We start from the raw sequence: 22,468 nt of genomic DNA, 5'->3' as shown, positions 1-22,468 counted from the left end.
CTCATCTTGAGGGCGGGTCGGAGCACTGGTCTCAGTATATTCTCTTCAGCACTCTCCTATCTTGCTATTAGTTCCTCCCACAGTATGGAAATATTTCGGCTGGTTTGTTTCAGAATGATTCAAATGGCTCTAAGCAATATGGGATTACAGAGCTCTTATCTTGGAGGCGGGGCGGAACACAGGTCTCAGTTCAGGTTCAAATGGTTCAAATGGCTCTGAGCAATATGGGACTTAACATCTGAGGTCATCAGTCCCTTAGAACTTAGGACTACTTAAACCTAACTAACCTAAGGACTACACACACATCCATGCCCGAGTCAGGATTCGAACCTGAGACCGTAGCAGCTGCGTGGTTCCGGACTGAAGGGCCTAGAAACGTTCGGCCACAACGGCCGGCCGGCTGGTTTACCCTCTTGCACGAATTCACTAGGCGTCTTTCGTCGGTGGCACCTGAAAGCTTCAGCTATTTCTCCCTTATCTATTTTCTCTGAACACTGTGGAATTTAGACTGTAGAAGGCTGTCGACAGAAATAAACTTTGCCTTCTGTACTAACGTAGGCAGACATGAACTGAGCCGACCGGAGTGGCTGAGCAGTTCTAGGCGCTTCAGTCTGGAACCGCGCGACCGCTACGGCCGCATGTACGAATTCTGCCTTGGGCGTGGAGGGCACGGATGTGTGTGTCGTCCTTAGGTTAGTTAGGTTTAAGTAGTTCTAAGTTCTAGGGGACTGATGACCTCAGATGTTAAGTCCCATTGTGCTCAGAGCCATTTGAATCATTTGAACATGAACTGAGACCTGTGTTCCGTCCCGCCTTCAAGATAAGAGCTATGTAAAGGGTCGGAGCTGCTGAGAGTTGCTCAACTTCTATTCCGCCCATGAGTCACTCTGACCCTCTCTGGGAGATTCCAGACGCTGCCGTTACAGCTGTACTGCCAGAACACTTTGCCAGCCCCGACATTCAACGGTTTTTATCTCCTGATGACGATTGTGGAGACATCTATCGAAAACTCGAGTGTTTTATTCTAAATGACGGGACTTGTTAACCGAGAATGCCTTACCGAAGCATGCCACAGTGAAACCAAGTCATCATGATATTATGCACTCACTCCCTCTTCAGGCCACGAGTCGCCTACCGGGACTATCCGACCGCCGTGTCATCCTCGGTGGAGGATGTGGATAGGAGGGGCGCAAGGTCAGCACACCGCTCTCCCGATCGTAAGAAGGTATTCTTGACCGAAGCCGCTACTATTCGGTCGAGTAGCTCCTCAATTGGCATTACGAGGCTGAGTGCACCCCGAAAAATGGCAACAGCGCATGGCGGCCTGGATGGTCACCCATCCAAGTACCGACCACGCCCGACAGCGCTTAACTTCGGTGATCTCACGGGAACCGGTGTATCCAAAGCGGCAAGGCCGTTGCGACCCATCGTGATATTCTGCGCATAATGAAATTGTCAACTCTCGTAAAAACATATCCACTTTCAGGAGATTCTGTACGGTTTCATGCTGACGTGTCTCGTCCCAGTTAGTAACTTTTCAGCACTCATTATTTTCAGCCACAGAGAGCGCTAGTCAGCCGTTGCACGAACAGCGCAGGTGCAATTTTGAGGACATTTTGGTGTGCCGTGTAACGGAGGGTCTGCGTGTTTGACACAGGGCGACCGTTCCCACTGGTGAACTGCACCGTGGTGAACCAGACGTCGGACTCTCTGCACGTGGAGTGTCTGGAGAGCTTCGACGGCGGGCTGCCGCAGAGCTTTCTCATGGAGGTGCTGGAGCTGCCGCAGCTGCAGCTGCGCCGCAACGCGACGGCGGGCCGCGCGCCGCCCGCCTTCGACGTCTTCGGCCTGGAGGCGGGCGCCAGCTACCAGGTGCGCCTGTACGCCGTCAACGCCAAGGGCCGCAGCGAGGCCTACGTCATCGACGCCGTCACGTTCAAGGGCGTCGCCAAGTTCACAGGTCGGTACCAGCGCGCACTCTGCACTTCGTGCCTTCGAATAACACGAGCCGCATGACAGAGACCACATTTAGGGCCCGAAGATGGAGAGAGGGGTAGTTCAAGCAGTCAGGAAATACAGGGCGTAACAGAAAGGTGTGTGGCCAGACTTTCAGGATAGATTCTGAGTCTGGTAATTGCGCCTAGGTTGTTACTATCAAATGCCGTTCAGTGGAAGGACTGGACCTTGGGTAATTTACTCGTAAAACATCATTCACCATGTCCGCAGCTCGCGTTCTAGTGGCGAGCGTTGCTGCCTCTGCATCATGGGACCCGGGTTCGATTCCCGGGTGGGTTGGGGATTTTCTCTGCCCCAGGACTGGTTGTTTGTGTTGTCTTCATCGTTCCATCATCATCAATCATGACAGTGGCTAGATTGGATTGGCTAAAAAAAAAATTGGACTGTGTGAAAATTGGGACTTTGTTCGGGCGCTGATGACCGCGCAGTTGAGCGCTCCACAAACCAAACGTCATCATCATCTTCATCATTCACCATTAACAGTGTCGCCACTTTATAATATAGTAAAATGATGGAATAGATGATAATAAAGTGTTGAAATGCGTGGCTTTTTAAAATGTATTGAATTAATGAGATTAATTTTTCGGCATGAATGACAAAGCACAATAAGCTGAGCTATGCCTGGAAATAAGTTCGTATTAGTTCATATTATTTTGCAGGGCGAAGTAGTTTCTTTCTCCGCTGTAGATTTGTGCTTACCATTCTTTATAGTGCTACGTTTGCTCGCCGTGTTCACCTTTGAAGTCTTGACCGTGTTCCCATTAAGCTTATCGGATCTTCGTAGTTTTCCAAAGTACATAGGTGGGCTTCAGTTTTTGTAATTATCGTATTATTTGAAATAACAGCTCACACGACCTTTCTGTTAATAAAACAGTACTGTATTTTTCCAAACGGTGCACATAGGAAATACATACTCCTCACTTATTCATAGCGACCCCAAAATGGCGGTCTACAATTACTTGCTAAAATTGGCGTGCTTCTCACTCGTTCACTAGCTGAGCGCGAATCCTTCCTTCCTCCTACTGGTACCAGAAAAAATCCTCTGTTTTTTAACAAAAGGAAATCAAAAATACCTGACGGTAGGCATAGGCTCTATGATGGGCTACCGCTTCATCTTTTCTCTTCGCCTTTAAAGAAGACGAAAACATAAATGAAATGCAAAAGGTTTATCACAACAGGAGCAACATCTTTATTTCACACTCAGAATTTAAACCGATTGACAGTAACCATTTCGGACATCAACAAAGTTAGAAGTTTCCCTTTTTACTTTACTGTCCAAGAAAACAGTGAGTGGACTCAAATTTTAGCAGCTTTAAATTACATGGGCACCTTTTTAACTTTCCAAGCGAGCAATAGGTGGCCTCAGATTTATAACAACTCGAAATCACACTTAACAATAACGTCCGAGGTAAAGCCACAGAAAAATAGATTGCCATTATTAAAGAATCAAAATACTAATCCCTGGAAAAACCACTCTTTAATATTAAAAAAAATGAGATAACCACAGAAACAGTAGTGAAAGAACAAGAGTTTTAAAATTAGAAAAACAATTAATACCTTCTTTGGTCGTGACAACAGGGCAAATACGCCACAGAGAAACGGAGGTCCTGAACAAAAATTAAATGGTCTTCGCCAATCGCTACGACGGATAAAAAGTAGAACGCAGTCGACAGCCCGCGCGTCGTTCACTAAAATGGCCGGTAACTCAGACGACAAACACAAACGATAACATAAGTGGACAAAAAAAAGGGTATTCCGTCAGGGAATGGGAGGCCGTCAAAGGTTGTCTGCACCGAGCACAGAGTTGTCAGGGAGCATCACTTAACAAATGGCGATGGCTAAAAAGACGGTGTCTGATACGCAATCGAGAAAGCCGAGAGGCGGTCGTCCAAGCCGCTGGTAGAAGCTTAATAACGCGGAGCTTGTTTCCATGAATGGAGAACCAGTGGTGATACCAAAGTGACACGACCTGCTGAGAGACGGCAACACAGAGATCATCGTAGGGAATGTAAGAACTAGCGGGCTGAGGTACTAGGTGTGCAGCTTTGGCAGCAGCGTCAGCGGCCTCGTTTCCTGTCGGAGCGACATGACCAGTTTAAACATCAAGGTGCTGGTCTAAACTGTCCTGGGGCACTGAACGTCTGCCGTGATTGCATAACAAAATCCAATGCTGAGATAGGTTAAAACACACCAACAGAATAACTTTACTCAAGTTTCTAAATAGTATGAGTATTCTCAGGCGCACCTTTAGTACGGATCAAAGATTATTAGTTAACGTATAATAATTATTCACTACCAGACGCGATAGGAATAGAGAGTAGATTTGGCAGGTTTCCAGACATTCAATTAAAGAAAGCTGCAAATAATGGATATCAATCAGTTTTAATATTTACTCCCTTACTTTAATCATTACTCTGACATTAGTTCATTAATAGGTTTTATGGTCGAATTAAGAGTAAATGTAGGTACCTATTAGGGTTGTCGTAAGTACAAGCTGCACCTTGAATCAGTTGGTAATGATATTTTTCAGCAGATAACTTACGTGATATTAGTCCTCCTTAAAAATCTGTTGCCTAAGCGACAGTAAACCAACGACAGCCATTTCACTTAATAGATAATTATGCACCTTATTGGCGACTTTCTAATCAAAAGATGTTCAGATGGCATCGGTCCGTAGGCTTAAACACTACTTAAACTAACTTAGGGTGAAAACAACACACAAACCCATGGCCGAGGGAGGACTCGAACCTCTGGAGGAAGGAGCCATGCAATCTGTGACATGGAGCCTCAAACCGCGCGGCCACTGCGCGCAGCTAAAAATATAGGTACTCGAGATAAACACCTCTAGTAATATTAGCGCTGCGAACTAGCATTAGCCTTCAGAGAAACTCAGACATCGAAACTGAAATAAGCGACACTTAAATTGTCAAAGGCGCAAATAAGAGTGCTACGTTTAATACCAAAATTGCTTGCAGTTTTCAACCTACTTTTCTTGACCCAATACACGGGTAGGTACAAACGAACACATACCTAGAACGTCAGAAGCTGCAATAGGACCGTGTCTCAATACGCAACAACTCTAGCGGTACTCTAAGGGCAACAACTAAAGCACACTAACTATTAACATTAGGATAAACGGAAAATGTTAGCACACTGTTTACTATCAGTACGATAGAAAGAGCTCCTTTCTGATCAAGATCAAGTTTACGACAGCCCATAAAGCACCTTAAATATCACGCGCAAGGGAATAAGCTGTTTCTTTTCTTTCATTTTTTTAAACAAGATTTAAATAGAATATATTGAGGCCTAAATCTCATGCAACAGCTTAAAAGGCACTTTCTAAAACACACAATGAACAACATCGCAGATAAAAGCAGAAGTGATTGATAAGCATAGAGTGAGAGACTACCTTCACATAATCAGCCAGTATCCCAAAAAGAAACACTTGATTTTCTAGCTAGCCAAGAAGTGAAACATTGACCAACACGAAGGAGGAACTAAAGCATCTTCCTATGGCAACGCTCAAGAAGGCGCTACGACAGAACCACCACGAGCCTCTCCACATTACACTATGGCCAAGCGAATGCCTAATCCAACTGCTCGGCCGTACGGAGAAGCACTCCGTATCTCTGCTCATTTCGGGTCCTCTCTCTCTCTCTCTCTCTCTCTCTCTCTCTCTCTCTCTCATTAGCCGCCCGTGCTCGCCACTACACTCCCACGGTCGCCGCGCGCCACCTAGTCGATGCTAACAGCTGGATACCAAAGAGAACGCCTTCTATCTAAAACATGACCAGTACGAGCAACCACGGCTTACAGTTTTCTCTCGTAGAGTAAGAAAATATATTGTACGGTAATGGGTCCGGAAAGGCTTGAGTTCCATGCTGGAGGTCAGTTTCAACGAATCTTGAACAACATTTATCATGGGAAACACACAGGAAAAAAGTTAGCACAATACGAAACACTTACCTAAATCAAATGTTCAAAATGCTGTCCGTTAGCGAGGATACCTGTGTCAATCCGCCGTCGCATTGAATCACTGATGCGCTGATGTATCCTTGGAGAATGTGTAATGTTCCATAGCCTTCCGCAGTGCGGGCACGAGAATTCTGTCCATCTTGTACCGTGGTTCTGTACACAAGGGCTTTCAAATGCTCCTAGAAATAAACGTTTGGAAGGTTCAGGTGTGGGGAGCGTCTCGGCCAAGGAACTGGTCCTCCTCTACATGTGTCACGGAATCTGTTACCTAGAAATCGACGAACATTAACATTGAAATGTGGAGCAATTAAGTCGTGCATGAAGTGCGTACTGGCAAAGGCATACATTCTAGTGGATCAGATGGAATATTCTGAAAGAAAGAATGGTAAGCTTCTGCACTAAGCCTGGGTGGAAGTACTTCAAGCCCTAACAAACGCCAGCCATGGTGGCCGAGCGGTTCTAGGCACTTCAGTCCGGAACCACACGGCTGCTACGGTCGTACGTTCGAATCCTGCCTCGGGCATGGATGTGTGTGATGTCTTTAGATTAATTAGGTTTAGGAAGTTCTAAGTTTAGGGGACTGATGACCTCAGATGTTAAGTCCCCTAGTGCTTAGAGCAATTTGAACCCTAACAAACATTCACCAACAACGCCGGCCTAGTCGGTGAGAAAAAATCTTTGTTGATGACGTAATTGCACAATTCCGCGAAGATTCTGACAGTCCATGACGAGGGATAGGAGTAGGTGCAAATTGAACCTTTTTGGACTCCCTTCATGATTTATCGCGAGTCACTAAAAGTTTTTTTTTCTTCCAGCATTGTTTGCATTATTCAGTACAACATTTTGCGTTCTGTTTGTTAAGTACGATTCAAACGAGCTGAGTTTCCCATGATTAAGGCGATTATGAACAGAAGTAGAAATTGAGCTCTAATACGCGAATAAAGCGTTCCTGGACCCATGAACATATAATATATTTTATTCCTCTATGTATGAGCGATTTTTCCTGAAAGTTTGACCATACCTAATTGTTACAGGCTTCATAATGAAGAAAGACACCGTATGTGTCACTTAGTATGTACTTGTCCTTCTATAGATGTTTGGATCTGAGGACGATCTACATCAAGTGCCGAAACTGATTATTCGAATGAAACACACTAAATAACTCAGACGGTGTCTTTCTTCAATATAATTACAAATATTCATACCTGTTAGACAGCTTTTCTATAGATATGAAGCACTTGGGGACAACAGTTCGAAGCAACAGGTATCGCAACGAGCATTTGCGGCATGCGCTTGGACAGACTTCGAAGTTTAGTGCAATTTTTTTCTAGTTAACCATACGACTCGTTTGCCGTTGCTTCACCACCAGTAGAAAGGTTAAACAAATAAATTGGAAATGACCATCGTTGCCAAAATTTCCTTCATCAACGGTAATCACATGTGTTGAACTTTACTTACTTTCTGATGGCTTGCGTCTGTAAAAATATGTACATGTTCTGCTAACGCTAGTTTATTATAGGGCAATACAAACCATCAAGCATCCTTACGTTAGAGGTCAATACAACACAAAAATATGCAATCAACCGTTACAGATACCAACACTCAACAGAAACTCTTCTCTCACACAACGAGGAAAGAGAGCAAGGAGGAGAAGAGCGCTTTCTGATAAGCCGGCTGAACTTACCTGTCGTGGTCTTCCAACTAACAACGCAGTACGACTCTTTCCTTCTTTATTTTCTTATTTCTTTCACTCTGATCTGTGTTAACGAAGTAAGAGTCGCCAGCAATATGAAACGGTTTGCTGGGAAATCTCTAAATAATATTCTGTAAACTCAGTAGCAGTCTATAAAGACACAGCTTTGTCTGTTTTAAGCTTTCATAAATCTGAGTTTTGTACGATACAGTTACATATCTACCCATTCATTTAGATTTACTCTTCGCAAAGCACGGTGCAGCCTACAGATAGGTGAACAATGAGTAGAAGTGTAATCTGCCCTCCATATTATGCTCACTCATGTTGCGTGGGAAACGATACTGTCCGCATACTGCCGCTTTCTGATTTAGTTTAATTAAGCATTTTCAGAATGTCATTGATTCATGAGTTCTCGTGAAACATGGTTATATTGATCTAGGGTCCCAATATTCGGTTTTCGAGTTGGCGTATCACACATGCGTTTGCACGATGAAATTTGTGTAACGTAGTGCTGTGTTTTTAATGTTAGCAGTGGTTTCTGAACCCGAAAGGAAGGGAAACGCATAAATTCGAGAATAAGATCTCCTTCTGCCACAGAGGACAGAAATCACCTCCCAGGAATTGCATCACCGCGAGCAGTTTCGAATGCCCCCAGTCTATCTGTTTGTATCTATGCCTCTGTGGAGATGTCCGGGATTCGACGCAGAATATTCGTCACGAACATCTGGTTCTCAGGAAGAACAGTTCATGAAGTACTCCTTTCTTAGAGATCATGTACTGTTGGTAAATTTGTGAGGCTTGTGCGCTACTTTGTGGTGTTTATACATGTGGTTTTGGTGCTTGTCTGTGATTCTGTCCTAAAGGTGTAACTAATTGCAAATTTCAAAAAATAATCATTTTTATCTTATTACTGCTCACAAAGTAAAGGCGGATTTCGCGACATAATCGTAGGAGGTACCTTACGTAGAAAATCCACAGATCGATTTCGAACCAGCAATTCTTCCCTCATAGTAAAACAAACCTAAATACACAATCCCGCACCTATTTCAACGGTCACACTAATGTGGTTACCAGTTTCCACAGACAAAAGTGATGATTCACTGTTAATAGAACGTGGATTGGTATAAAAAATTCTCAGCTGGTTGTGTGTATATGTCCATTACATTTTCATTATAGGACGAAGGAATGACTGAAACATAGTGCAGTCCGGATAAGTAAGTATGCCTGGTCAATGAATTTGCCGTCCATTCTGTGACTCAGTGTAGCACTACGTCCTTTTTCATCCCAACTTGCGGCGAATTAAATTATCGTTCTGCCGACAATATGTCTTCTAACATAAGCTTCAAACCTACCGCTTGTGGAAACACATGTTGAATGGTTATTATCAATCATCTTACGTCATCAGCAGGTATATAATTCCATCCTGTTATGTCGTGTTGTTATAAGAACAGACCTAACATTAATGCATGGTTCACCAATTTCTCAAATACGTACGACGACAGTCTAACATGCAATGAAAGACGTCAAGTTATCTTCAGAATTTCCTTCTACCCAATGACCAAATACTTGTCTTTCGACATGCGACATTGTCCTCCTGTAAACCACCATTGTTTTTGAGGTATATAAATTACATAAATAGATATACACGGGTCCTGAGTAGTAAAACAAGACTTTTTACATGAAGAGAAACTCTAGTTCTTCATCTGCTGGCATGAAATCACTCAGTAACCCCACGGAGTTACTATTAGTATGCTTCAAAACCAAACAATGCACTGATTCAACGGAATGACACATTGGGTCTATCTATCAAATGAGCCTCTCACTTACGTTCTATTTCGTATGTCTTTCATTATGTGTAAATGATCATTAGCTTGTATATAGCAGTATTAAAGCCTTTACTCACATGTAGATTCGACGTGGTAAATGGTAGGGTTACCGTAGTACTGGTAGCAGTCGTTGGGGAAGAAACATAAATGAAAGTGTGTGTGTGTGAGAGAGAGAAATTGGGAGCCGACGACTTCTCTATGTTCATTGTTTGTTTATTACATAATTAGGACCAGCACATGGTCTCGTGATAGTCCATTGTGTATTCTATACCACTACAAAATTTAAATTGCATTTTATAAGTAATAAAAATTAGTTGACCGCGTAACTTCTACGCTTGTATGTAACAGCAGCAATTCTTTTGATGGAAGCACAGTTTATAAGCACAAACATAAAACTATATTTATTGTTATTGTTCATATTTGTATTCAGTAGAATGTTCTTCATTATGATCAAAGACAAGAGTTTCCTGTTATTACTGAGAAGTGCGAGAGTTGTTTGTGAATAACTGAAACACGTTTTATATAAGCTCTACGAAGTAATGAATCGTTGTTTGATGTGTCATTGTTTTTCAGTCTGTTTTTATTTTACCTATTTTTGAGGAAATTGCGTTTTCTAGGGCTATATAATAAATCCATATAGCTTTTTAAAATAGTTTATCTACAACAAGCTTCGGTTTCGTGAAACAAATGAACGATTTGTGAATAAAACCTGAATTAAATATTGACAGTTTCAATTGTGCTGTGAAAATCGTTTAATTGTAAGTAACAGACAGGAGGATAACGATGAAGAACAAAAATGTTCCGTTGGTTACGCAGCCCTTTTTGTATCCTAACTCAGTTTCTAGAAGTTTCACATCTCCGGTTTCTAGAGGAATTTAGAATGGCACGGAACGTGTATGCAAACAAAGCGATTTATTTATTTATTTTGTCACCCAAAAGTACAGAAATTATATATATACATAAGTGTTGACATAATTTTACACAAAAGAAATTGGACACGTCAAGTGCATTTGGTGTAGCTCTCATAAGGTCTTGCACAGTGCACAGTGCACAGTTGGTGATGAGGATCACTGAAGGAAATGGCTGTTAGTCTGTTCAACGCCAAACTGGCAAATGAGTACACAGAGAAACCCCAAGTCCGTAGACTGGTCTTGCATCTCATTGTGTTTGATTGTAACCTATTGAGAGACCTCCATATTGACCACTTCTCCGAATGCCCAGGGCGACGTTCTTCCTTTGGAACCATCCATTCTCCCAAATACCGACATTTCTCCCACCATCGCGAGATCCTTTCCGTATGTGGATTCTCGATGAGAGCCTCAGTAGTTGTCAAGAAACTCTTTCTTGATTTCAGCCTAGGATGTGCAGGCTGACGACCGTATAGGGGATGGGCTTCCTTCGTTGTGGCCTTACTTTTCTGATACCTCGCAGCTACCTCCCGTCTGGTTTCAGGAGGAGCTATGTCAGCGAGGCAATGGAGTTTGTCCACGGGAGTAGGTAATACGCAACCCATGATAATCCGACAAGACTTATTTAGAGCCACATCTACGTTCCTGGAACGACTGGACTTGTACCAAACCGAAAATGCATATTCAGCAGTGTAATAACATAGAGCAAGCGACAGAAATTAGGTAATGCCCTGTAGGTATGCTACGCACTCAACGAACATGCAAAGCAATTACAAGCCTAACCGACCAAAGCCACTAGGAAAACTACCGTTGTTTACCCTCACTTGTAATAGTCTGCAGTAGTCTACTGTAGTTTTACGACTCAGCTCAGATGACAACGATGTCGGTTATGCAACATTCTTTCAGTACATTAGAACATCCTACCTTTATAACTCTTATAGTAAGTAGACCAGTTTCCCATCTTGTTATAAAATGAATGTTTCTTTTCTCGATGTTCCTGAAGCATAAACAGATTAATTCAGCTGGTGAACTTTACACAGTGCAATGTGAGTCCCGTTATGGAAGTCGTCTTTCTCGTGCTGCACTCTCGTCCGCTGAACCGGCGTCTCCCTGTTATACCTGCGCCCTTCACCTGGAACCTTTATATAGGCATAGAATTGAAATGTAACCTCACCAACATGGACAATTTATTAGTCACTTAGTTCTTGAATCCAAATAATTCCTTGGTCAACATAGGCGTAATGCTTCATTCGCTTCCTTCTTACAATTTTTTGCACAGTTTTACACACAATTTCGTATATAAATCAAAATATTTTCAGACAGAACGCCATTGAAACTTACAGCCATCCAAAACAAAACAAGCCTAATAAAGCATACATCTAGAGTTAATCATAGAGTAATGAAAAAGAATAAATATCTCATGGAGCGTCTGTAACAGATTCATTATATATCTGCTCAGCAAGTAATTTTACACTAGTACTTAATTACTGTGAATATTATTTTTATATGAATCTATATTAAAGGAGAGGTTGGTCACGGAAGGTTATAACATAACATTCTGAACACTGTGATCGCAGAATGTCGGAAGTCCAAGAAATTTCTTAAGTCCCATGTTCCATGCCAGTTACTTCGTGTCCGTACCCCGTAAATATCCTCGTGTTGTATTTACGGTAAAACTAAGCTGATATTCTTTATTTATTACTATCTGTTGCATTGGATAAATTCCTCCGCAGCTCAACAGGTTAGTGTTTCTGGCTGCCGCGCAGAGGTCCCGATTCCATTTTCCGGTATTGTCAACTATTTTTCCTAGGCGGGAAGACTGGTACGGGGTGCACTCAGCCTTTTGAGGGAAGCTGAGGAGCTTCTTGAATGAGAAGTAGTGGCACCAATATCACAGAAGCCGAAAACGACTGGAAGGGCTGTGTACTGATCACACATCTCTCCTTACCGTATCCATCGACGCCGGTGGCAGAAGTTGACACGACGGTCCCGATTGACCCAGCAGGGCGGGAACACGGAGCTTTGCTTGCATTTAACTGTTCCACTGGTTACCTCCTTTACTTGGCTATTCGTCTTCGGCTTTGCACTTTCCAGTTTGGTTATGGTCTGAGAACAGCCACTGAATTCACCTTACTTTTTTCTGGAAACCACCATTAAATTTACAAGTCTTCTAGTAATCATTCATACCACTGATAGGAATGTGACTACATATTTTCAAGTGGTGTAAACCGAAAATTAATACTCGTTTACGTACCACAATTAAGTACTGGCTAATAGTAGAGAAAAACATCGGCCTTGCCGCATTGGATACACCAGTTCCTTTCAGATCACCAAAGTTAAGCGCTGTCGGTGGTGGCCGGCACTTCGATGGGTGACCATCCGGGGCTCCCTGCGTTGTTGGCATTTTTCTGGGTGCACTCAGCCTCGTGACCCAATTTAGGAGCTACTCGACCGAATAGTAGCTGTTCCGGTCAAAGGAAACCATCATAACGACCTGGACAGCGGTGTGCTGACCACACGCCCCTCCTATCCGCATCCTCATTGAGGATGACACGGCGGTCGGATGGTCCCGATGGGTAACTTGTGACCTGAACATGGAGTACATTTTAATATTAGAGGAAATCATTGTAATGCCAATCTGAAGCCAGACCTGCAGTATCCCTCTCGTTCTTCGTCTGTCCTCCTCCTCCTCCTCCTCCTCATCACCACCACCACCTCCATCTTATCCACGAATCACCATAACGTACTTAAGAAATTAATTTTTTTAATTTTTATTTATTTATTTTTCAATAAAACATGAACGAAGAAGCCCTTGAAAAACTTTCACTGTATTCTTTCAATCCCTCGAAATCGTTAGAATTTTTGCTGACAGTCGGGTAGCATTAAGAGCGTGAAATGAAGGAACTGTTGCTTTCATTATCTTACGTCTCTATCACACCATAAAACTTCAAAATCAAATTTCTCTTCTGCTTTGTGTTAACGTAGAATATTTGAAAAAAATTAATTTAATTGTCAAGTATTTAGCTGGGAAACTAATGCCTGAATGCAACGAATAAATAACTGCACTCTGAATAACAATTATTTGGTGGAAAATGTGACAATTACAGCAACAGAAGTACAGATAGTCTTCTTATAACTTCCAATATGTTACAGGCATGTTAGACCAACATCGCATACTTAAAGTTCATCTTTCTGGTTTTATGACGATGAAATGGACATATTTTGTACTCGATTGTAATTTCAATAAACATGGTTTAGAATAAGTCTTTTATCTCGCTGTTATAAATAGCACTTTACTGAAGTTGTCTTATATACAGACGATAGGCTCTGTTCGTGTTCTGTACACTGACGTATTTATTTTACCACTAGTGAACTAAAAATGATTGTATGAACAACGAAACTGTTTTAATTATGTAAATTCTTTGCCGTGTAGGAAATTATAAAAGGAAATAGTAACAACTTTTTTAATTTTTTAAGGAAAAAAGTAGGAATTGTCGGAAGAGTCACTCGGAAGTTGTGTGTCTCTGCGAACTGAAGACGATTAACCTCGAAATATTCTCCTTCATACATTAACGTTACTCAGAAACTCACTACTAATTTCAGGCTTCTGAATTACTCTCGTCATTCTTTATTGAAATGGCGGCTACACACATCTCTACAGCGTTCATTTTATACCACAGTGTGCACAGTAGCTACGGGTTCTTAATTTCATCCTTCAACAACATACTCTCCGTTTACATGAAGTACTTTACCTTTCCCTCTTGAAACCCTGGTCGAAAAGAAATCACGAGATTGGGATAACAAGAGAAACTCGTACTTTTTCATCTCTTCGAGCAACCCTTCCATTCATTCTCCTTCAGCCTCATCGATTCTTTGCTTAAGTGGAACGTCTTTCTGCTCTAAAAAAAGTTTTCTCCGTTAATGGGCCGCTAATTTTGCCTCTTGCCGCAGATATACTTTAATTATGCTCTTCAAGTTCCGCTTCATGGCCTGTACGTTATCTCTCAGATTTTTCTTTTTTATCTCCATTCCTCGGCGGAATTTAATTATTTCAGCTCTAAATTTTGGTGGCTTCGCGTGGGAGTATTATAAACTTCTTTAAAAACCAGCGAAAGTTAATCACGGCGGAGCCGCGAAGGCCCCAGGGCGCCATTCTCGTACGTCTTGTAACGCCGAGGCGAGCTCGAGAGCTGGAGTTACGTGACGTCATGGACAGTGTCGAGGCGATGGCCCGCCGAGGGTGCCACACGTCTGCGTTAGCCGGTCTACGTGGCGGCACGTAGCGCAATCGGCCGGAGTGCACCATTAGTACAGACAATGAGCGCCCCGGCTCTCCCGGTGCTTCTTAGCGGCTCACTTGAGTGCCACCACGACCAAACAGGAGCCTGGCAGGAGGCCTTCCTGCCGAAATGAGCTCGGAGCAACAAACACTTCGACCTAAAAACTCAGATACGCCCCACTTCCTTTCTGTTTTATATTGGTTTTTGAACAGGTTGACAGTGTCGAAACTGTTGTCTTTCTTTCGGCTGTGGCAGAAGAAGCCCGGATAAAGAATGTCTTATACTGCACTAGTGAAGCCTGCAGGCTATGCTGTGAACTCTGCACTTTGACCCGTGGAGAGTAACAGTATAGGTGTAGTCGATCACGTTAACGTTTTCCATGAGGATATGAAATTCTTTAGGTAACACGAAAAGACCAATGATCATCATATTTTGTAGTACTAGTCCTCCGCATTGTCTACAAATATCTCAACTGAATAAAATTTAAACAACAACGCCGACAACGCTTCAAGTAAAATAACAAGCAGTTAAATTAGTCCTGCAGCACAAATATTAGTAAATTAAAAGAATAGGGCTCAAACCTGCCAAGCAAGAATGACAGTTATATAAAGAGGAAGAAACCCTTAGCAACATAGGTCACCCACGGGTAAAATATAAAATCAAAGTAGTTGAACCCTAAAACACCTAATATAAGGATCACAACGGATAGATGTAAATGTTCGTAACGTATTCACATACAACGCTAGTCAAATAAGTCCAGCGGTCGTCAAAGAGTTCGCTTAATCCAATTTGCCCGCGAATTCTGTAGACATAAATAGCAGACTGAGTTCCAGGGCCGTCATCCACCAAATCCGAGTGAACGTGTTTCTCAGACTTATAATTTTATAGAATAGCGCCACCCTCTCGCTTAGATAATATTCTATTCCGGCAACTTCTCATAACATCCATGTCGCATATGACTACCAGCGCTTGCCTTTGGATGACCATACTCCGATAATTGGTGACAAACGAATGAGAGCGATGAATAATGGTAGTGAAAGGAATGGAAAGGAAACGGGATGGTGAAGAGATAGGAGGGAAATAACGACTTGAGCCTCACAGGGAGTTGTGGCAATGCAGTGGCAAGAGTTAAAAATTACTGTTGGTGCGAGACTCGAGTTCTGCTCCTCTAGAACGATTGCCGTAATCGTTTTATTTTTTTTTTTCGTCATTGTTCGAGGCATTTGGTCTGGACGGAGTTCTCAAGACATCCATTCCAGTTCATCGCTGAATACTTCACTCAGTCTTTTTTTATTACAGAGTAGCAAACTAACAAGACGTAAGCCTGCAGGCTTCCGTGGCTTTTTGAGCATCACCTGGTGTCCACTGCACTCACATCTCGTACAAACATGTAAATGTACTGTTTGACAACGTACACTGAGGTAATAAGACATGGGATACCTCCTATAATCCTATCGGACTTCTTTTTGCCGGGAATAGTAAAGCAATTCGACGTGGCATGGATTCAACAAGTCGTCGGAAGCCCTCTACAGAAATATTGAGCTGTACTGCCTCTATAGCCGTGCATAATTTGCGCAAGTGTTGCCGGTGTAGGATTTTGTGTACGAACTGATCTACCAGTTATGTCGCACAAATGTTCCTTGAGGTTCATGTAGGGCTATCTGGGTGGCCAAATCATGCACTCGAATAGTCCAGAATGTTCCTCAAACCAGTGTCGACAAATTGTGGCCCGGTGACTTGCCGTATTGTCATCCATAAAAATTTCATCATTGTTTGGTAACATGAAGTCCAAGAATGGCTACATATAGTTCCCAAGTATCCGAAAATAACCATTTTCAGTAACTGGTTAGTTCAGTTGGATCAGAGGACCTAGTCCATTCCATGTAAACACAGCCCACACCATTATGGAGCAACAACAACTTGCACAGTTCCTTGTTGACAACTTGGGTCCATGGCTTCGTGGGTTATGCGCCACACGTGAACTCTACCATCAGCTCTAACCAACTGAAATCAGTACTCATCTCACCAGGCCACGATTTTCCTGTCGTTTAAGGTCCAACCGATATGGTCACAAGCCCGGGAGATGCGCTGCAGGTGATGTGTTCTTATCAAAGATGCTCGCCATAGCCCGTTAACGCCAAATTTCGACGCACTTTCCTAACGGATAAGTTCGTCGTACGTCCCACATTGATTTCTGCAGTTATTTCACGCAGTTGCTTATCTATTAGCGCTGATAACTCTACGCAAACGCAGCTGCTCTCTGTCGTTAAGCGAAGGCGGTCGGGCATTTCGTTGTCCTTAGTGAGAGGTAATGCCTGAAAATTGGTATTATCGGCAACATCATAGTAGTAGTAGCTTTATTCATCCGTAGAATTCTTTTTACAAGGATACAGGACATATCAAAGTATTTTCAAGTTTAGACCAATTTGAAATAAACTAATGCGTATACACATAAATTTACAGACTTCTAGTTAGAGACAATCATTAGATTTACTCCTGGTATACAATACTTTTTTTTTACAAATAACTTATGAAATAATGTAATGCCACACTGTTCACTCACAACTCGCTATCAGTCACTGGACACACTATACACACATTGGTGATCCCTGGGCCATTTTCTGTACCATAACTTCCCATTTGCTATCCTGAAAAACTGAGTCAGCATGAGTGAAATGTTGAGCTCAGAAAGAGGAAGAGGTGTTAGTAGTCTACAATGCATAGCTTGCGGATTAGTTTTCCTAGAAAAGGGAAAAAAGAAGGAAAAAATGTATTGTGGAGGTGTTATGTGGAATTTTGGATGTTTTATAATCATTAATATTATTATTTGTTTGTATAACATTTTTTTACAAACCGCTATCTAAATAATCCTTCATAATCCTCCACTGTATAAAATGTATTGCATAAGAGGTACATTTTAGCTGCCTTTTCAAATAAGTATATACTTGCAATTTCTTTTATCTCTTTTGGTAATTTATTGTACAGTTTTATTCCTTGGTGGAAAACCTTTTTTTGAGTTTTATGTTTATTTTTTCTTGGCAAATGTAAGTTGACTCTAGCTCTTGTGCCATGGTCATGGACAGAAATGTTTGTGCAGTAATTACCAATTTTATTTTTGATGTGTACAACTGACTGGTAAATGTATTCACATGGAGCAGTTAAAATCCCCAGTGTTTTGAACAGATCTTTACAATGAGCTCGACTACCATTTTTGGTTATGATTCTTACGGCTCTTTTCTGGAGTTTGAAAATTGTGTTCATATTTTGTGCATTTGTTCCCCAAAAAGGTATGCCATAGCTAAGAATTGAGTGTACATGTGAATAGTATAAAAGAAACTGCATGTTACACACTGATGATAGGATTCTAAGGGCATAACATGCGGATGACATTCTGTTTGCAAGTACCTTTGTGTGTTCACATCACTTCAACTGAGAATCAATATTCATTCCTAGAAATATTGCATTTGTTACACAGTCTATAGAGGTACCATCTACATTTAATTTAACATTGTATCGCTCCTCTTCGCACTGAAATTCATGGCGTTAGTTCTCTTTATGTTCAACGTTACTTTATTGCTTATTGATCAATAGTAAGCTTCTTTGAGAGCTTCATTTGCTTTCTCTGCAAAGTATTCTCTTGTTTTCTCAGTGATTATAATTTTGAGGTCCTCAGCGAAGAGAATTTTTTCACCATGAGTAACACTACTTTGAAAGCCATTGACGTGCATCGAGAATACTGTTGGTCCTAATATGCTGCCTTGCGATACCCTATTTTAATTTATTTTGGTTCTGATAAGTGTTTTACTAAATGTTTACATCGATTTGAAGTATGTGTTACATCTACTCTTTGTATCCTATCTCCTAGGTATGATCCAAACCAGTCATTAGCTACTCCTCTTATTCCTAATGCTTCTAATTTATTTAACAGAATATTGTGGTCGACTGTATCAAGGGACTTAGAAACATCCAAAAATATGCCAGTGACACACCTATCTTTGTCAAGAGCATCAAGTACAACCTTTGTGGATTCTACTATGGCTGACGCCGTATTCATGACACTGTGGAGCTCGGTATTCTGAATTCCCTTACTATTTTCGAAGTGGAATGTCGCATGCGTCTAGCTCCAACTACTATTCAAAGTCTGTTATGAAACTTCCTGGCAGATTAAAACTGTGTGCCCGACTGAGACTCGAACTCGCGACCTTTGCTTTTCGCGGGCAAGTGCTCTATCATCTGAGCTACCGAAGCACGACTCACGCCCGGTAACCACAGCTTTACTTCTGCCAGTACCTCGTCCCCTACCTTCCAAACTTTACAGAAGCTCTCCTGCGAACCTGTTATTTCCAGTCGTGCAGGTATAAATCACGTAGGAAATCTTTTCACGTGAATCACCTAAATATAAGTGACAGCTCCTCCAATGCACTGTCGTTTTATACCTTGTGTTCGCAACAAATACCGCCATATATATTTGTCCACATCGCTGTCGCATGACATTTGTCGCCACAGCGTTTTATTAATGTTTTAAAGAATTTGAACCCATGATGGCAGTTTGACGAAAAGCGCAGTCAAAAATAAGAAATAATAAAATGTTCCCAGTACAGGAAAATTTTGTGTGATCGTGCATGATTATGGGTGCTGATTATACAAAGACACTCTATCTGCTATTCTGGGAGAAAATAAAAATCTCGCATGTCTTCTGAAATATATATTTCGGTACCGGTTTCTCTCAATCATACCTGATCAGTACGTCAAAGAAAATCAAGCTGCATACTTAGAACTCAGAACACGACGGGAAATATTGAAGCTACATCAGTCGTTGTATGGTATGGGCATGTTTGATTGTGAAGCTGTACGCTAGAAAGCAAGTTTGCGTGGGACGGAGGCGGGTTCGTCAACGTCCTGTGGTCAAGGCGAACGTGACACTCTGCTGACCGTTCCCCAAACGGGATCCCTTATTGTCAGTCTGATGCTTCCTTGTGCAGCCCTCAGTGAACCTACAACATCTACACTCGTAGTTACTGTCGGAAACGTGACGATGAGAGCTGGTTTTAATAGCCAGGCATTTTACGTGATTTGGACGTGCACACATCAGGCACACGTCGCTACCATTTTTTACACTCGTTTACCGTCCCCATGTAGTTGTAACCCTTACACAGAAGATATCGCATTAGTAGCTATCATCTTGACTGTAATGTGGATCGCTGCAAATTTTATGAGCTGTGTGGCTCGCAGGAATGTCTATTAAAATAATTTTTTATGGATTCCGTGATACTTTTTATGTATATGAAATTTGTTCAACTGGTAGTCTCTTACTCTAGACAGCCAATGAGAGGCGAGAAAAAGTATTTCAGAGTTGTTTCACTTGATCAAACGTGAACCTAACGCATGATCATGACGCAGCATGTATCGCCAAGCTGGGTTTATTCGATTTTACACATTAGTTTCCAAAGGCCACAGAATTTGACTGGAATCACTGGCTTCCAATACATCAAGCTCATGTTTGAGATTTGACAGATCTCACAATAGAGAGAATCGGGGAAAACCATTACAAGCTGTGGAAAGGGGCAGCTCCAACAACATAGCGCTGGGATCCCGACACCATTCCCCCGCTCAAGACCAACATGCAGTACACAGCCCAACATCCATCACTATATCCCTAAAGGACATCTGCTTCCCCTACAGCAAAATTTAATCATAACAGCATTTTTACATATCTATAAAAGAGAGGGAAAACGTGCGGAACTGCTAAGTCGAAAATACACTCCTGGAAATTGAAATAAGAACACCGTGAATTCATTGTCCCAGGAAGGGGAAACTTTATTGACACATTCCTGGGGTCAGATACATCACATGATCACACTGACAGAACCACAGGCACATAGACACAGGCAACAGAGCATGCACAATGTCGGCACTAGTACAGTGTATATCCACCTTTCGCAGCAATGCAGGCTGCTATTCTCCCATGGAGACGATCGTAGAGATGCTGGATGTAGTCCTGTGGAACGGCTTGCCATGCCATTTCCACCTGGCGCCTCAGTTGGACCAGCGTTCGTGCTGGACGTGCAGACCGCGTGAGACGACGCTTCATCCAGTCCCAAACATGCTCAATGGGGGACAGATCCGGAGATCTTGCTGGCCAGGGTAGTTGACTTACACCTTCTAGAGCACGTTGGGTGGCACGGGATACATGCGGACGTGCATTGTCCTGTTGGAACAGCAAGTTCCCTTGCCGGTCTAGGAATGGTAGAACGATGGGTTCGATGACGGTTTGGATGTACCGTGCACTATTCAGTGTCCCCTCGACGATCACCAGTGGTGTACGGCCAGTGTAGGAGATCGCTCCCCACACCATGATGCCGGGTGTTGGCCCTGTGTGCCTCGGTCGTATGCAGTCCTGATTGTGGCGCTCACCTGCACGGCGCCAAACACGCATTCGACCATCATTGGCACCAAGGCAGAAGCGACTCTCATCGCTGAAGACGACACGTCTCCATTCGTCCCTCCATTCACGCCTGTCGCGACACCACTGGAGGCGGGCTGCACGATGTTGGGGCGTGAGCGGAAGACGGCCTAACGGTGTGCGGGACCGTAGCCCAGCTTCATGGAGACGGTTGCGAATGGTCCTCGCCGATACCCCAGGAGGAACAGTGTCCCTAATTTGCTGGGAAGTGGCGGTGCGGTCCCCTACGGCACTGCGTAGGATCCTACGGTCTTGGCGTGCATCCGTGCGTCGCTGCGGTCCGGTCCCAGGTCGACGGGCACGTGCACCTTCCGCCGACCACTGGCGACAACATCGATGTACTGTGGAGACCTCACGCCCCACGTGTTGAGCAATTCGGCGGTACGTCCACCCGGCCTCCCGCATGCCCACTGTACGCCCTCGCTCAAAGTCCGTCAACTGCACATACGGTTCACGTCCACGCTGTCGCGGCATGCTACCAGTGTTAAAGACTGCGATGGAGCTCCGTATGCCACGGCAAACTGGCTGACACTGACGGCGGCGGTGCACAAATGCTGCGCAGCTAGCGCCATTCGACGGCCAACACCGCGGTTCCTGGTGTGTCCGCTGTGCCGTGCGTGTGATCATTGCTTGTACAGCCCTCTCGCAGTGTCCGGAGCAAGTATGGTGGGTCTGACACACCGGTGTCAATGTGTTCTTTTTTCCATTTCCAGGAGTGTATGTAGTCTCCGGGAATTAGGACTTTCTCAATTTCTTTCAGGTGGAACACAGAGCAACATCCAGAGGTAGAGGTATAATTTCTGTAGTTCAATTGGTATGGAGACACAATAACATGTCAAATTGGGGAGTCTGGGGACATCTTTATTCAATTCTTGGCCGTTAAGAACCAGTTCTTTCGTATAATTTCAAAATTGCTTTGGGTTCCTCGGCAAACAAACGATCCAAAAAAGTAGCTTTCACAACTCATTTTGTACAACTTGAGTCACTCTGGTCAAAATTGAAAAATGTGTGTCGTGAAATAATGCAACAAATTAATTAACATCATCAGACGTTAATTTTCCTGAGCAAAAGTGTTGCAGATGGCGTCAGAGCTGAAGGAACTTCTTTTGTTTACTTCTTGTTTCTCTATTTTGAGGAAAATTACTAAAAGGCATTTTTATGCTTATTTTTGCTGATATCCAACTGTTTTCTGTCAGTGTGATTTTTTTTCTGATTTGGACTTCTTATGTTCATTGTCAACCTAGAACTCTTGATACACGAATAAAAATAACTTTAGTGAACATTTTTTGTCTAAATTTCCCAACCAA

The 22,468-nt window shown here is 42.8% G+C and overlaps 1 protein-coding gene across 4 annotated transcripts in view; it reads left to right on the top strand.

Moving 5' to 3' along the window:
• The window catches only part of LOC124612849 (neural cell adhesion molecule 2), a 609,158-nt gene that overhangs the window by 476,782 nt on the left and 109,908 nt on the right, over positions 1-22,468 (top strand). For all 4 annotated transcript variants that reach the window (XR_006979578.1, XR_006979577.1, XM_047141276.1 and 1 more), the window contains exon 10: positions 1,658-1,960. Coding sequence is in view for 2 of the 4 variants with exons in the window: in XM_047141276.1 (XP_046997232.1) it covers positions 1,658-1,960 (303 nt within the window). In the remaining 2 variants the exon portion in view is untranslated. The remainder of the gene's footprint in view (positions 1-1,657; positions 1,961-22,468) is intronic.

The sequence above is a fragment of the Schistocerca americana genome, chromosome 4 (assembly GCF_021461395.2).
Source record: "Schistocerca americana isolate TAMUIC-IGC-003095 chromosome 4, iqSchAmer2.1, whole genome shotgun sequence".
Classification (NCBI taxonomy): domain Eukaryota; kingdom Metazoa; phylum Arthropoda; class Insecta; order Orthoptera; family Acrididae; genus Schistocerca; species Schistocerca americana.
Note: the sequence above shows the minus strand (reverse complement) of the source record. Positions and strands in the feature narration are given on the sequence as shown.